Source organism: Haliotis rubra, unplaced genomic scaffold (assembly GCF_003918875.1).
Source record: "Haliotis rubra isolate DU_JTF1 unplaced genomic scaffold, ASM391887v1 Scf515, whole genome shotgun sequence".
NCBI classification, from domain to species: domain Eukaryota; kingdom Metazoa; phylum Mollusca; class Gastropoda; order Lepetellida; family Haliotidae; genus Haliotis; species Haliotis rubra.
Genome location: NW_025767208.1, coordinates 280,729 through 293,466, shown reverse-complemented (window position 1 = coordinate 293,466; position 12,738 = coordinate 280,729). Strand labels below are relative to the sequence as shown.

General features: G+C 41.9%; 1 protein-coding gene and 1 long non-coding RNA gene across 2 annotated transcripts in view; one reads left to right on the top strand and one right to left on the bottom strand.

The window, feature by feature from the left end:
* The window catches only part of LOC124292354 (sodium- and chloride-dependent glycine transporter 1-like), a 65,319-nt gene extending 54,260 nt beyond the window's left edge, over positions 1-11,059 (top strand). Inside the window, exons 9-13 of the mRNA XM_046729447.1 lie at positions 6,007-6,138; positions 9,042-9,141; positions 9,502-9,602; positions 9,766-9,933; positions 10,364-11,059. Of these exons, the coding sequence (XP_046585403.1) occupies positions 6,007-6,138; positions 9,042-9,141; positions 9,502-9,602; positions 9,766-9,933; positions 10,364-10,579 (717 nt within the window). The 3' untranslated portion in view covers positions 10,580-11,059. The remainder of the gene's footprint in view (positions 1-6,006; positions 6,139-9,041; positions 9,142-9,501; positions 9,603-9,765; positions 9,934-10,363) is intronic.
* A 776-nt stretch (positions 11,060-11,835) lies between these two features.
* LOC124292355 lies at positions 11,836-12,444 on the bottom strand. Its single transcript, XR_006902429.1, has 2 exons — positions 12,008-12,444; positions 11,836-11,963 (listed from the first exon to the last, which is right to left on the bottom strand). It is a non-coding gene; the product is annotated as an uncharacterized LOC124292355 (long non-coding RNA).
* Positions 12,445-12,738: the final 294 nt, after the last annotated feature.

Here is a 12,738-nt window from a genome sequence, read left to right as displayed (position 1 = left end):
CTATCTAACAAAGGCCCTTAATTTATCGATATTGATGGTAATAAAATACAAATTGATTCATGGCTTGATTTGAGGGACTTGATTTAATTTGAACCAGGCAAAATAGTGTTCCAACCATCCTGGTTCAAGTGTCACATTTATTCATGACACACTGTTTTAAAGAAGAATGAGGACTTTTTTTATAAGTAAAAACAATCAACTTCAAATTTGTGTTTTCGTTTTAAAACAATGTGACTTCTTTGATTGGCATCCTAGAAGTTGGGTAGATGAAGAATGAGGACTATTTTTATGGATATACAACTTCTTTATTCTGTATAGGCGACGTTTCAACATAGATTCTAATGTCGTTCAATTTACATTACAATCCATGTCGACATAGATTCTAATGTCGTTGTTCAATTTACATTAGAATCTTTGTCGAAACGTCGCCTATACAGAATAAAGAAGTTGTATATCCATACAAATAGTCCCCATTCTTCATCTACCCAACTTCTAGGGTGCCAATCAAAGAAGTCACATTGTTTTAAAACGGAAACACAAATTTGAAGTTGATTGTTTTTACTTACTCTGCATGTTGGCATAAATATTAGCTTGCATGTTTTCAATATTAGGTGGTCATATTAGGCACTGACCCTAGCTCCAATTCTCCCTACTATTGTTACATCTCATCATGGGTACAAAAACACTACGTTTCGCATACTGGACTGTTATTAATTGAAGGTGGAGTGTTTTCCTTCGTAATGTTTCATCCCTTGCCGTTGTGTAATCTTTATAATATCTACTCTTAAATCGTATCGTTTTCTCGACAGAGAATAATAAGATTCTGCCATGGTCTTGAATCCCAGTAAGACTTGGGTAAATCTCTCTTCTCTCCCCCTGCACGTATTCCCCGCCCCACTTTCCCAACTCCTCACCACGGACACACGAACACGCGCATATCCTACACACGCACTTTCCCAACTACTCAACAAGCACACTCGGACACGCGCATATCCTACCCACGCACTTTCCCAACTACTCAACACGCACACTCGGACACTCACATATTCCACGCCCAACTTTCCCATCTGCACACACACACACATATTCCACGCCCTACTTTCCTAACTCCCCAACGTGCACACACGCACACACATATTCCACACCCCACTTTCACAACTCCAAACCATGCACACACACATAGTATATGCTGTGTATCGTTTCTCGTAATAACTGTCACGTGACTGTTTGTTTCAGTCCCCCCCCCCTCCCCCAACCCCGTGTCAGTTAATATGAGGTACGTTGATGAGGTTGTGCGTTGATGATGTTGATGATGTTGATAAAAGCTGCCAAAATCCGGCGGAATCGGGTGGTCAGGCTGGCTGACCTGGTTTGATGCATGTCATCGTATCCCAGTTGAGTTGGTGATGTTAATCACTGGGTTGTCTGGTCCAGACTCGATCATTTACAGACCGTTCACCCAGGTTCCCGAAGGAATTACACTTTGCTGATAGCGACCCTTGGCGAATAAGGTTGCATACCTCCCAGGGAGTTGAGGATAAAACAACTTCAGTGTACATTGATCCTGTAGCAGGGCGTGGAGTCATCCCACAGATGGCATCCTTACCTTGTCAGCTTGCTGACGGGGTTAACCTCTTTGGTCATGTGGACAAGAATAGAATAGAAGGTTCGTGGTTCGAATCCCAGCACGGGACTCGGAACTTTTATGGCCGCTACATTGGCGCCCAACGTGGGACTGAGCACGTTCATATGAAATTTGAGCAAAATAAGTCTCAATACCCAACTATGCGGCTCGGGACGTGCCTTCTGTTGACGGGGGAGTATGTAGCCGGGCGTGGAGTCATCCCACAGATGACATCCTTACCTTGTCAGCTTGCTGACGGGGTTAACCACTTTGGTCATGTGGACAAGGCGTCCGACTTTGGAATAGAAGGTTCGTGGTTCGAATCCCAGCACGGGACTCGGAACTTTTATGGCCGCTACAATCCTTTCACCGGATTAATGCTAATGACAAACGCAGATTTGGTTTTGGGTTTGGTTTGTTTGTTGTTTAACGCCGCACGCAGCAATATTCCAGCTACATGGCGATGGCCTATAAATAATCGAGTCTGGACAAGACAATCCAGTGATCAACAGCATGAGCATCGATCTACGCAACTGGGAAACGATGACAAGTCAGCGAGCCTGACCACCCGATCCCGTTTGTCGCCTCTTACGAAAAGCATGGGTTACTGAAGATCAATTCTAACCCGGATCTTCACGGGTCCAGCAGCGATTTGAGAATACATTGCGAATGGAGTTAAGCGTTATACAAGCGGGCGAGTAAGAAAGTGCCGGCAAGCATCACCCACATGTATTTACTCTTGAACCTGCAACCCGTGTCTGATAACCATATGTTCCTCTCGCCGACGGATATCCTGCACGATATTGCGGAAATGCATGCAAATCGGGAGGTCACCCAGACCTCATTCGGCAGACTCAGCAGTTGGAATCTGGATAGACTTGCGCCTAGACTTCCAAATATTTAGTTGTCATCAAAACAAGAAGTCCCTTAAAAAAGCAAAGGACCCCAATGAGATGGGAGATTCGTAACATGTGACAAATCTAATCTTCGGTTTCATTAGGGATAGCTGTACAGTAAGGACAGTGCCTGAGGAAATGTAATATTGTGTAGAGTGAGTGAGTATGGTTTTACGCTGCTTTAAGAAATATTCCAGCAATATCGCGACTGGGGATACCACAAATGGGCTTCACACATTGTACCCATTGTGGGGAGTCGAACCCGGGCCTTAGGCGTGCCGAGCGGACGCTTTAACCACTAGGCTACCCCACTGCCCCAATGTTGTGTAGAAAACGTGCTACAGGCTAGAATTGTACCTAGATGCAGAGGCGAGATATCGAGGCGTTTCCTGACCTTCAATGTATCAACGCGGCTTGGATGAAACATCTGTGGTAATAAATATGCAGTCAAACCAATCTAAAATATATTAAACTATGACTAAATAAGGACAAATGATAATGACAAATAAATCTCCATAACCTTCCCTTGTTTTATGCGATGAATAACGCTGACTGCTGGCGTCTGTCACGATTATATTATCCAGCTATCATTACCATACAGTTACGAAAGAGCGAATGGAGCCGGAAAAGAGCTTCGGATATTGAACTATATTGCTCAGAAAACAATCTTTCGAGTATTCTGTCCCGAGAATGTCATATATTTAACTGTTTTCTAAGGATTTACAGAAGACGTAAACATGCTTGAAGCGAATATCTCAGCAGTTGTCAATATTTGTCAATATCTTTTATTAGAATAGCATTGTGTACTAACATTCCAACTATGATATTCTTATTTACTACAGCAGGTAAACTCGAACACATACTCTGTACGATTGATGCTTGTAGCTGAATATATATTAACTAATGACGCATTAAGGATTTAATGTATCATTAGGGTTTAAGGTTGACATTAGTTAATGAAGCAATGATACAACCGGATCCTGGTCATTAGGTGATTAACTGATGACATTAATCTGCTTCTGCATTGCTCATAGACTAACACTTACTCACTGAATGTAAATAAAATCATAATTTTGATAGTAGCCTTTAATGGAAAATGAGCACCAGTGGGATGGGAAATTCAGAACCTGGGAAAATGTAGACTTGCTTCATTCAGGGCTTTAGCATTGCAGGGAGGGCTAGGTAGTAGGAAAAATAATGTGGTTCAGGAGCTTTGAGACAGGCTACATTGGTGACATTTTGCAAGGGGAAGCGTATCACTCATTGTTCTTTGTGTTGAAACGCGGGTAAGATTCGTCAGGATTGGGCGGTGCAGAATTGGGCGGTGTTTGTTACTGGACGAAATGCAACGAATTCTTAAAGCTGTAACGACAATGTCGGAATAAACGGACACGTTTCAGATCACAAAATCTGATTGAATTGTCAAAGTGAAGTCATTTTCAGAAATGACAAGCTTCAGATCACAAAATGTAATTGAATTGTAAAGTGAAGTCAGTTTCATACAGTAATAAATGGTTATAATGGACAATAGGACAACTAATGTTAGTTCGTGAGGTGAGGTGAGGTGAAATTGGGTTTAACGTCGTACTTAAGAATATTTCACTCATATGACGACGTGCATGCGTGTGTATGTGTATGTGCGGCTGTTCGTACTAGCCCAGACTTAAGCTGGTTTTATAGTGCTAGCCCACTGAGATACCACGCCGCAGTGAAGCATGAATATCCCACTCAGACACATTATACTGACCAGTCCTTGTTGTACCCATTAATGCCGAGCGCAGGGCAGGGACCAACAAGTACCATATTTTAACGTCTTTTGGTTTGACGCGGTCGGGGATCGAACCCGCGACCTTCCGCTCTCCGGGCGGACGCTCTAACCACTACACCACGGAGGCGGTATTTTAGTTCGTTATAACCGTAGTTTATAATTTTGGCAAGAATATAACGCTAGAAGCTGAGACCGAAAAGTAGCTAATTCGTTATAACCATCAATCAGTTATAAGCGTCCTTTACCCCATTGTTTGTAGAATTGGTCTTCAGCAACCCATGCTAGTCGTAACAGGTGACTAACGGGATCGGGTGCTAAGGCTCGCTGACCTGGTTGACACATGTCATCGTATCCAAATTGCGTAGATCGATGCTTGCGATGTTGATCAATGGATTGTCTGGTCCAGACTCGATTATTTACAGACCGCCTCTGAAATACTGCTGAGTGCGGCGTTAAACAACAAACAAACAAAATTGAATTAAACCTTCTCAGATCTAGCGACCTGTACTCTTCCCAACCTCAGTCCTAAGCCGTAAATTAAGGTAGTTCATGATTTCTTAATGCTCGACACTTTTCTTATAGACTTGTTTTTATCAATCCTTATAGAGGCGTTTATTTCGGGAACTATGCGTAAGTCTACACCTGTTCTTGAAGTCTGACATGACTGCGTCTAATGCGATATCCATGGTGCTTTTAAAGCGTGGGTAGTTCCAGACTAGGAATCTCTAGGTGATATCACCGTCGTTGCCGTCGTTGCGATGCTGCTATGGAGAGTCGTCAGACAACCCACTCGCGTATTGTATTAAATGACGACAAATGTATTGATCGTGTTAGAAGGACACTCCGTGTTCTAGTCAGTTATAAGTCATCATGATGGACATGACGAGGTGCATGGTTACTCACCGCGATAAATCTCCGGACAACACATACTGCGCATGTCAGCTTATTGATCAGTGCTGGGTCAGTAGTGTACGGTCGATGGGGTCGTATGGAGTTGTGGTGTTGACGGTTTTATGCCAAAACATAAAATCGTGGGATAAAGGGAACGGCATCTACAGAAATATTCTTTCATTCAAACATCACTGTTAAGTTAGCAGAACACAATTAATCTTTCCAAATGATAAGATCCTAAAACCTGACAGATAGAGACAAGTCCGTACACAACCGTGAAATTGAACATTGCACATACACACGGTGAATCTGAGAAATCCCCCCCCCCCTCTCTCTCTCTCTCTCTCTCTCTCTCTCTCTCTCTCTCTCTCTCTCTCTCTCTCTCTCTCTCTCTCTCCTGTCAGAAATGGCCTGCCTCTTTGTAACTGAAGACGTTGGATGCACATAATTTTTGCCATTAAAGCCCTCAGGTTGGTCTCTTAGTTATCGAATCAATTAAGGCCACAAACTGTAGTACGATTTCTTACTACAGCATATATCAACCGACTTTCAGGATCCGGGTAATGATTGCTCTTCTCCAACCCATGCATTTCGTAAGAGATGACTAATTATAACGGGATCGGGTGGTCAGGCTCGCTGAATTGGTTCACACATGCCATCGTATCCCAACTGATCACTGGATTGTCTGGTCCAGACTCTATTAGTTAAAGCCCGCACCGTACATCTGGAATATTGCTGTGTGCGGCTATAAACAACAAATAAAACTATAAATATAGTGACAAATACACCAAGAAAATTTAAATTTTCACACTTCAATTTTCTTTCAGTTCGGAATGACGGAGATCATATGTGGCACTGTGTTGGAGAGTTTCCCGAGGACTCTGGCGAAGAGGAGAACGCTGGTGACTGGAGCTATCTGTTTCGCGTTCTTCGTCCTTGGTCTGCCCTTGACCACATCGGTAAGACCTTGAATGCCCTTGACATGCTACTCTCAGTGCTGAATGCAAGAGTATCTCAAAAAGATCTGTCGCAACAAAAAATACCATTAATATGCGAGATTAGATTCTGAAGACGAGTTACCATCGACAGAATATCTTCTCTCATTAAAATCAGATCGCCATTACAGGTCACGTCAGAATGAGCTCAAGCTTAATTTGGCCAGCCAATGGATACCAGTAAGTCGACATCAGACAATCAGAAAGCAGTTCTCGCAGTTTCGGCGCTCGTTTCAAAATGGCGACTACAATTCCCGATAGCGCTTTGGAAAATATGTACACAACGTTCTCGATTCATAATGTGAAAAATGAATGAAAGAAAAGTTGGCATGTCTAATACCTGACTCTAATTACATGTCGGTGCTCCCCACGGATAAGGGAAGTCTTTTACATTCATATGTCTGTCCCATTGACGCAAGTGATAGGAAGCGACATGATTAGAAAACACACCAGAGATCTCGTAAAGGTTAAGATCGGTCGGACAAAAGGTGGTTCTGGTGCAATTTGTTACAAGATATCCTCGGTTGTCTGATCATCAACCTGCTATATGTGACACAATCTTCTGAGGCGTAGAAATGTGTTATTGCGAGCTTTCTACCCTTATGTCAGTAAGCGAGATAGGAAAACGTCATTGTCTTTTGACGTCAGACCTGTCCTATGTCTGTCGTTCAATGCAACCTCCTTCATGTGTCGAAAGACCAAAGATGACCAGCTCGACTTGACCCGTTTCTGGTGCTACCACTGCAGTGATTCTGTGGAAACGTGCTGGAAACACAAGGTTTCAAGTCAAATCGCTATCGATCATAAGATTGTGCTCTTGCCTAAAGCAATTGCTGGAGACCAGTTTGAGCCGATTACTCAGCTGATGCCAAGTTAAACATTGAGACTCAAGCGTGTGTTGTCACAGTCTCAGCCTATCGCCTTAACTTGATGGATGCGTAACCACTCGTGCATTTCCGGTGAAGGCGGTCGGTCCCCGGAGTTACAGGAGTTTTATTCAGGTGCACACGAAGCGCTAGGATAACTGGATTACTGGCTGTTCTTGTTTGGGCGCATTTTCATTAAGCAGGGGGAATTATATTAGTTTGTCTATGAGTTAGTTTGAACTAACAATGCATTTCACAATATTCTACTTTCAACTTTGACGGTTCATAAACTGCCGTAGATCGATCTACTGGCTTACACAACCAGGCCACTGACAGTAAACTAGACCACAGTCTGTTTGTTTGTTGTTTTACGCCGCACCTAGCAATATTCCAACTATATGGCGGCGGTCAGTAAATGATCAAGTTTTGACGAGTCAATCCAGTGATTAACATCATGACCATCGATCATGGAATATTGCTTAGTGCGGCGTTAAACAATGATCAAACCAATTACATGTAGAGCTCAGTTTGTTAGCCTTGTGGAAGACCACTGATCAGGGTTCGAATCCCAGAAACATGTACCTTGGTTAAGCGGAATCAATACTGTATTGATGCAGCAGTGCTGAACATTTCGCTGACCATTATCTATACGATCATGTAAACATATACAGTCGAGCACCGTTGTGTCGAACTCTGATAACTCGATATCTCGGTTGTCTCGATATAACACCTCGGTCCTGGCAAAATCCTTCATAATTTGTCATTATTTAAGCTCTTTTAACTCGATAGGGATGTCTCGATATTTCGGATATCTCGATATAATTTCATTGTCCCAACAAGCAAAATTAACCTTTTACTTCGATATTTGCAAAGAAACTCGATATTCACCTACCTTTCATGGGCAAGTATCCCTCTGAACTGAGGTTGTTTCCACAAGTTTACACACGGTGCAGCATGAATCAAAGGGATGCGGTAGTGTAAACTAATTAGGGCTAATTGAGTTGAAGGTGTTCTTGTTTGTTATTTAATTAGGGTTAATTAAGAAGGAATTAATTAGGAAGTACAAACTGTTACGACTAAATACTACTGATAACGGATTATAGTTTCGAATCAAAACATACTCAGAACTTCAGAAGCGTTTTGTTTTCTTTCATAGTGATATGTGATGATATGCTCTGGTCGGATATCTCGAAGTTCGGATAACTCGATATTTTTCTTGGTCCCATGAATATCGAGACATAGGTGCTCGACTGTATTACTATGTTGATTGTTTTGGTGGTGATGATGCGGATGGTAGTGATGGTGAGATGGGTATTTCTAGTGCGCATGTTTTATTAAAACTGTATAATAATAATAATTGATTTATATAGCGCCTATTTCCAAAAGATATTGCTCAATGGCGCTATAAAGAGAAAAGATTGTAGACGATGTCTATGGAAAAGAGAGTTTGAACAGATGAGTTTTGAGGGCAGTTTTGAAAGCGTCAGCAGATTCTATTTCTTTAAGGGCGAGTGGTAGAATGTTCCAGATATTGGGGCTGCAGCAGAGAACGCTCTTGATCCCATGGCTGTTTTTACGTGAGGCTGTGTAAGCAGTAGGGAGTTTGACGAGCGGAGCAATCGGCTTGGAACATGGAGATGAATGAGGCTTTTAAGATATTGAGAAAACATGTTTTCATAGATGCAGCTGTGTGTAAGAAGAAGAAGTTTGTATTGAATTCACGAAATCCACGAAACAGAAACACTGTTCACTGCGACGATGAACACCAATCATTCATTCAGTCACAGCCAGGGGTGGAGGGATAGTCCAGTGGTTCAAGCGTTCGCCCGTCACGCTTAACACCCGGGTTCGATTCCCCACATGGGTACATTGTGTGAAGCCCGTTTCTTGTGTTCCCTGTCGTGATATTGCTGGACTATTACTAAAAGCGGCGTAAAGCCCAACTCACTCACTCACATACTCTTTCACTCCCTCATTCACTCCATCTGCCATTGTTTACAGGCAGGTATCTACTACTTCCAACTGATGGACTGGTACTCCACGTCGTTCGGTCTTCCCCTCATCGGTTTCGTGGAGTGTATTGTGTTCGCCTGGATATACGGTAAGTGTCTGGAAGTGGATCCTTAAGGAAAGATAAGACAAGTGGACGGTGGGAACAAGAAGAAACAGAAATTATGACTTTCGGAGAGTTTCAAGTTATATATTTATTTCCAATAAAAATACACATTTTGGGTGGAAAAGTTAATTATAGAGACAGACGCATAATTCGTTGAGCCCTAAGCTGCCATAAGCTGATCAGACTCTAACAACGTCAGACCCAGTTTCACCACTAGTCTCGGTTGACATTTTCTGATGAACCCATCTTGAGATGTTGATTAGCTTTTGTGGAACGCATTGTAAACCTTTCCGACGTGCTCTCGCTTGGTGTCATATTTTAATCAAGAATGTGTTACTTTCCCAGGAACTGATCGCATCGGGGACGACATCAGCATGATGATCGGAAGACGCCCCCCACAATTCTTCTCTATCTGCTGGAAATTTGTTACTCCGGTCCTTCTCTTTGTAAGCAAACGACTTCCTGTCACGTGACCTACCTTAATGATGCTACGTTCAATACAACTTTCTTCCATTTCGTCCATAACTTTAAAAATAATTCAATAATATTACTCTCTTCTGGTTAAAGTGTTGTTCGGGAGCTTGCTCATTTTGTATTTCCTTCACACAGATCACGCTCATCTCGGCTTTCGTCAGCTACCAGGCACCGACGTATGGTAACTACACGTACCCAACTGGTGCCATTGCGATTGGTTGGCTGATTGGTATGATGTCCGTTGTTCCGATCCCTATCTTCGTTGTCTACAAGTTCCTCAAGGCTTCAGGACCATTCATCAAGGTATTGGACTCCTGGGCTAACCGCGTTACTCCTACAAGCAGTCTAAAGCATCCCACGTTCAAAATTAATCAGGCATTGTCTACGTGGAAAAAAATAAATGGCCACTTTCCGGATTTTCCATCGTATTTTGAAAATTGCTGGAAATGTTATAACACAAACTCCTTTACTTGCTAGGGGTATTCAGACGTCTTAGGCGCCGCAGTTGGTTGTGTCCCTTCTGAGTTCGAATCCCGATTCGCCCGATTTTGTTTCTCGGGGCCGGCGCCATATTCGAACTCACCAAAGTGACACCAAAATCTAAAACCTGCATTTCTGTTATCTTTCTTCCCAAAATAATCTGATATAAGTGTATTACTGTTCAAACCACAACGCCCTCATCAACTCTCTGGCCAAGCATCTCAGACAATGCATCTCTGATCTTCTATTTCAGCGCTTCATCCAAACCAAGAAGCCGTCGGCCGATTGGGGTCCTGCTGAGAGCCTCCCTCGGGATTCCGACTTCTCCGAAATAAAGGACCCCCTCAATCGGACAGGGGAGCTGTCGGTGTCGTCCCCGAGCGCTACAAGTATCGCCATTGATGATTGTCCTCCAAATGGCGTTACAGTCCACTCCAAGTTCCTCAACGAGCAGACGTATATTTCCTGAAAACTACCCTTAACGATGGGTTATTGTGTGTCTGAGAAAACATATCGAAAATTTGGATCTTAGTTTTGACGAGACATGGCACACAATTCGGAAACGCTTTGAAGAGTTTGAAAGTTTGTAGTTTTCAAACATACATCGAAGTGTTTCGCGTAACCACTGTCAAATGCGGTGTTTTTGTACAACTAGCTCCACCCATGACAGATACCCCACGGTACGAATCCTGGTAATATAGCTTCACAGGCCAAAAGGTGATCTTTTATTGTAACCAACGTTTTTTTCAAAGACGCCAGAGCATCTCTTCGTCTCATTTAGTCTTCCTTGTTTTTTAGTTTTTCAAAAACACAATCAAATGGAAATAATATTCACCTGTTCATATTAAAGGCCGTTAGCCAATGCCAGATCTCCTTTGAAAACTTGTTTACTTTATTACGATGTATGTGGGTCAATGTCTCAAGCCAATTATCAAAATGTCATGCAAAATTTCAAAATGTCATGTCAAATTTTAAAATATTCAAAATGTTAATTTCTGTGAGTTGATTTAAATGTATTTCTGAAATTCAATACAATCAGCAGTGAATGTTTGAAAAGATGTATAACTGAAGATTCGTCACATTCCCTCCGATCTCAGACGCTATGTTGATATTCGCATCTGCATTTTGTAAGGTACCCAGATCTTATGGAACCATATCTCCACTATGCACGTGAACATGTCTGTGTATGTTTACTCATTGTAGAATTATTCAAATAGCCTAGAAGTAAAATGATAGCCGAGCGATAGCCTGATATCTGCTTCCTATGCCTCGAGCCAGTCCTTGTCGCCATTGCTATTGATTTTAGACCTAACCAGCGCACAGGGTTACGGCTTCGCGAATATCTCAGCGAACATGTTGTCTTGACCTTGAGTAGCTGTGACCTGTCTCACAACTGCGATTTTTTGTATGGAGCTTTAATGTAAAACGAAATGAATTTTGAAAACAATTATCGTTTATGTACTGTGATCAAATGTTATGTTAAGATGACTGAGTAATATATTAGAAGTACGACCGAAATTTACGGTAGATGGCGCTCGGAAATTCTAACATCAGTTAAAAATGATTTCATTGGTATTCCTTTCAAATCACAATGACATGTTCACAAATGCTCATGGAGTATTCAGTTGTCTTAACACTGATTTTACCAAATACCTGGTGCCAACGGTATTATATTCTTTCTTGCTGATGAACCCAACATTGTCTTCCAATGATGTTATGTATCTCAGTAAGGTATTTGTCCATGGCATATATATGTATAATGTAACCCATCTAACGTCTCTAGGGACACATGTTCATCGTCTTGACAGTCCGATGTTCCCATCACCCCATTTCACACCACTGGTGTTTTCAAACTTGTCGCGACATGACAGAAATTGAATTTAAAATATATGTTTACATTTTACTCCGACTTACTCAAGCGAGAAACAGTATGAAGACTATGGAAACTTACGTGTATTTGCTCATGCCAACATCCGATCAAGAATGTCATCACTGTACCAATGGAATAATGTTTACAAAAGCGTTGCATCCATCATTCATCATAAGGCCAATCTGGTTCTGAACCTAGTCAACACATAATCACAATCGTGGCGTTTTAAAGAGGTTATTTTATATCCACCATGTTTCATCAATGCATACATATTACCGAAATAAGTTGGAAATCAGAACATTTGTATTGTCAATGAACATCGCGAGCATGGAGTAGGTATCAGCTTCAGTTTATATGGACCTATATTGTATCAACATCTGTTTCAGAGCACTATTCTCTCCGCTATTCAATCCGCGTTAGCAGTATCACGAGAGATTTATTATTTAACCAAATGAATTATGCAGCCAGCCTCCTGTTGTTTCATCGGCTTGGTAGTATTGCTTGTATTTTCGACAACGACACTCTTAAAAGTGGTAACTTATCTCTCATTTCTCAGCTAGGTATTGCTTCTGGAATATAACTGTACGACATTCATTGATGGTTAAGGTGGTCCGATGTGAAAACTAAAACTCGTATGTATGTATCCCTTATCACGAGAGGTGTAGCCTTTGTACAACAGGGTTTGACAGTATTTCAACTTATTTCAGCCGAAAATTATTATTATACAGTAACTATTCAGTAAAGATTAACTATGTATT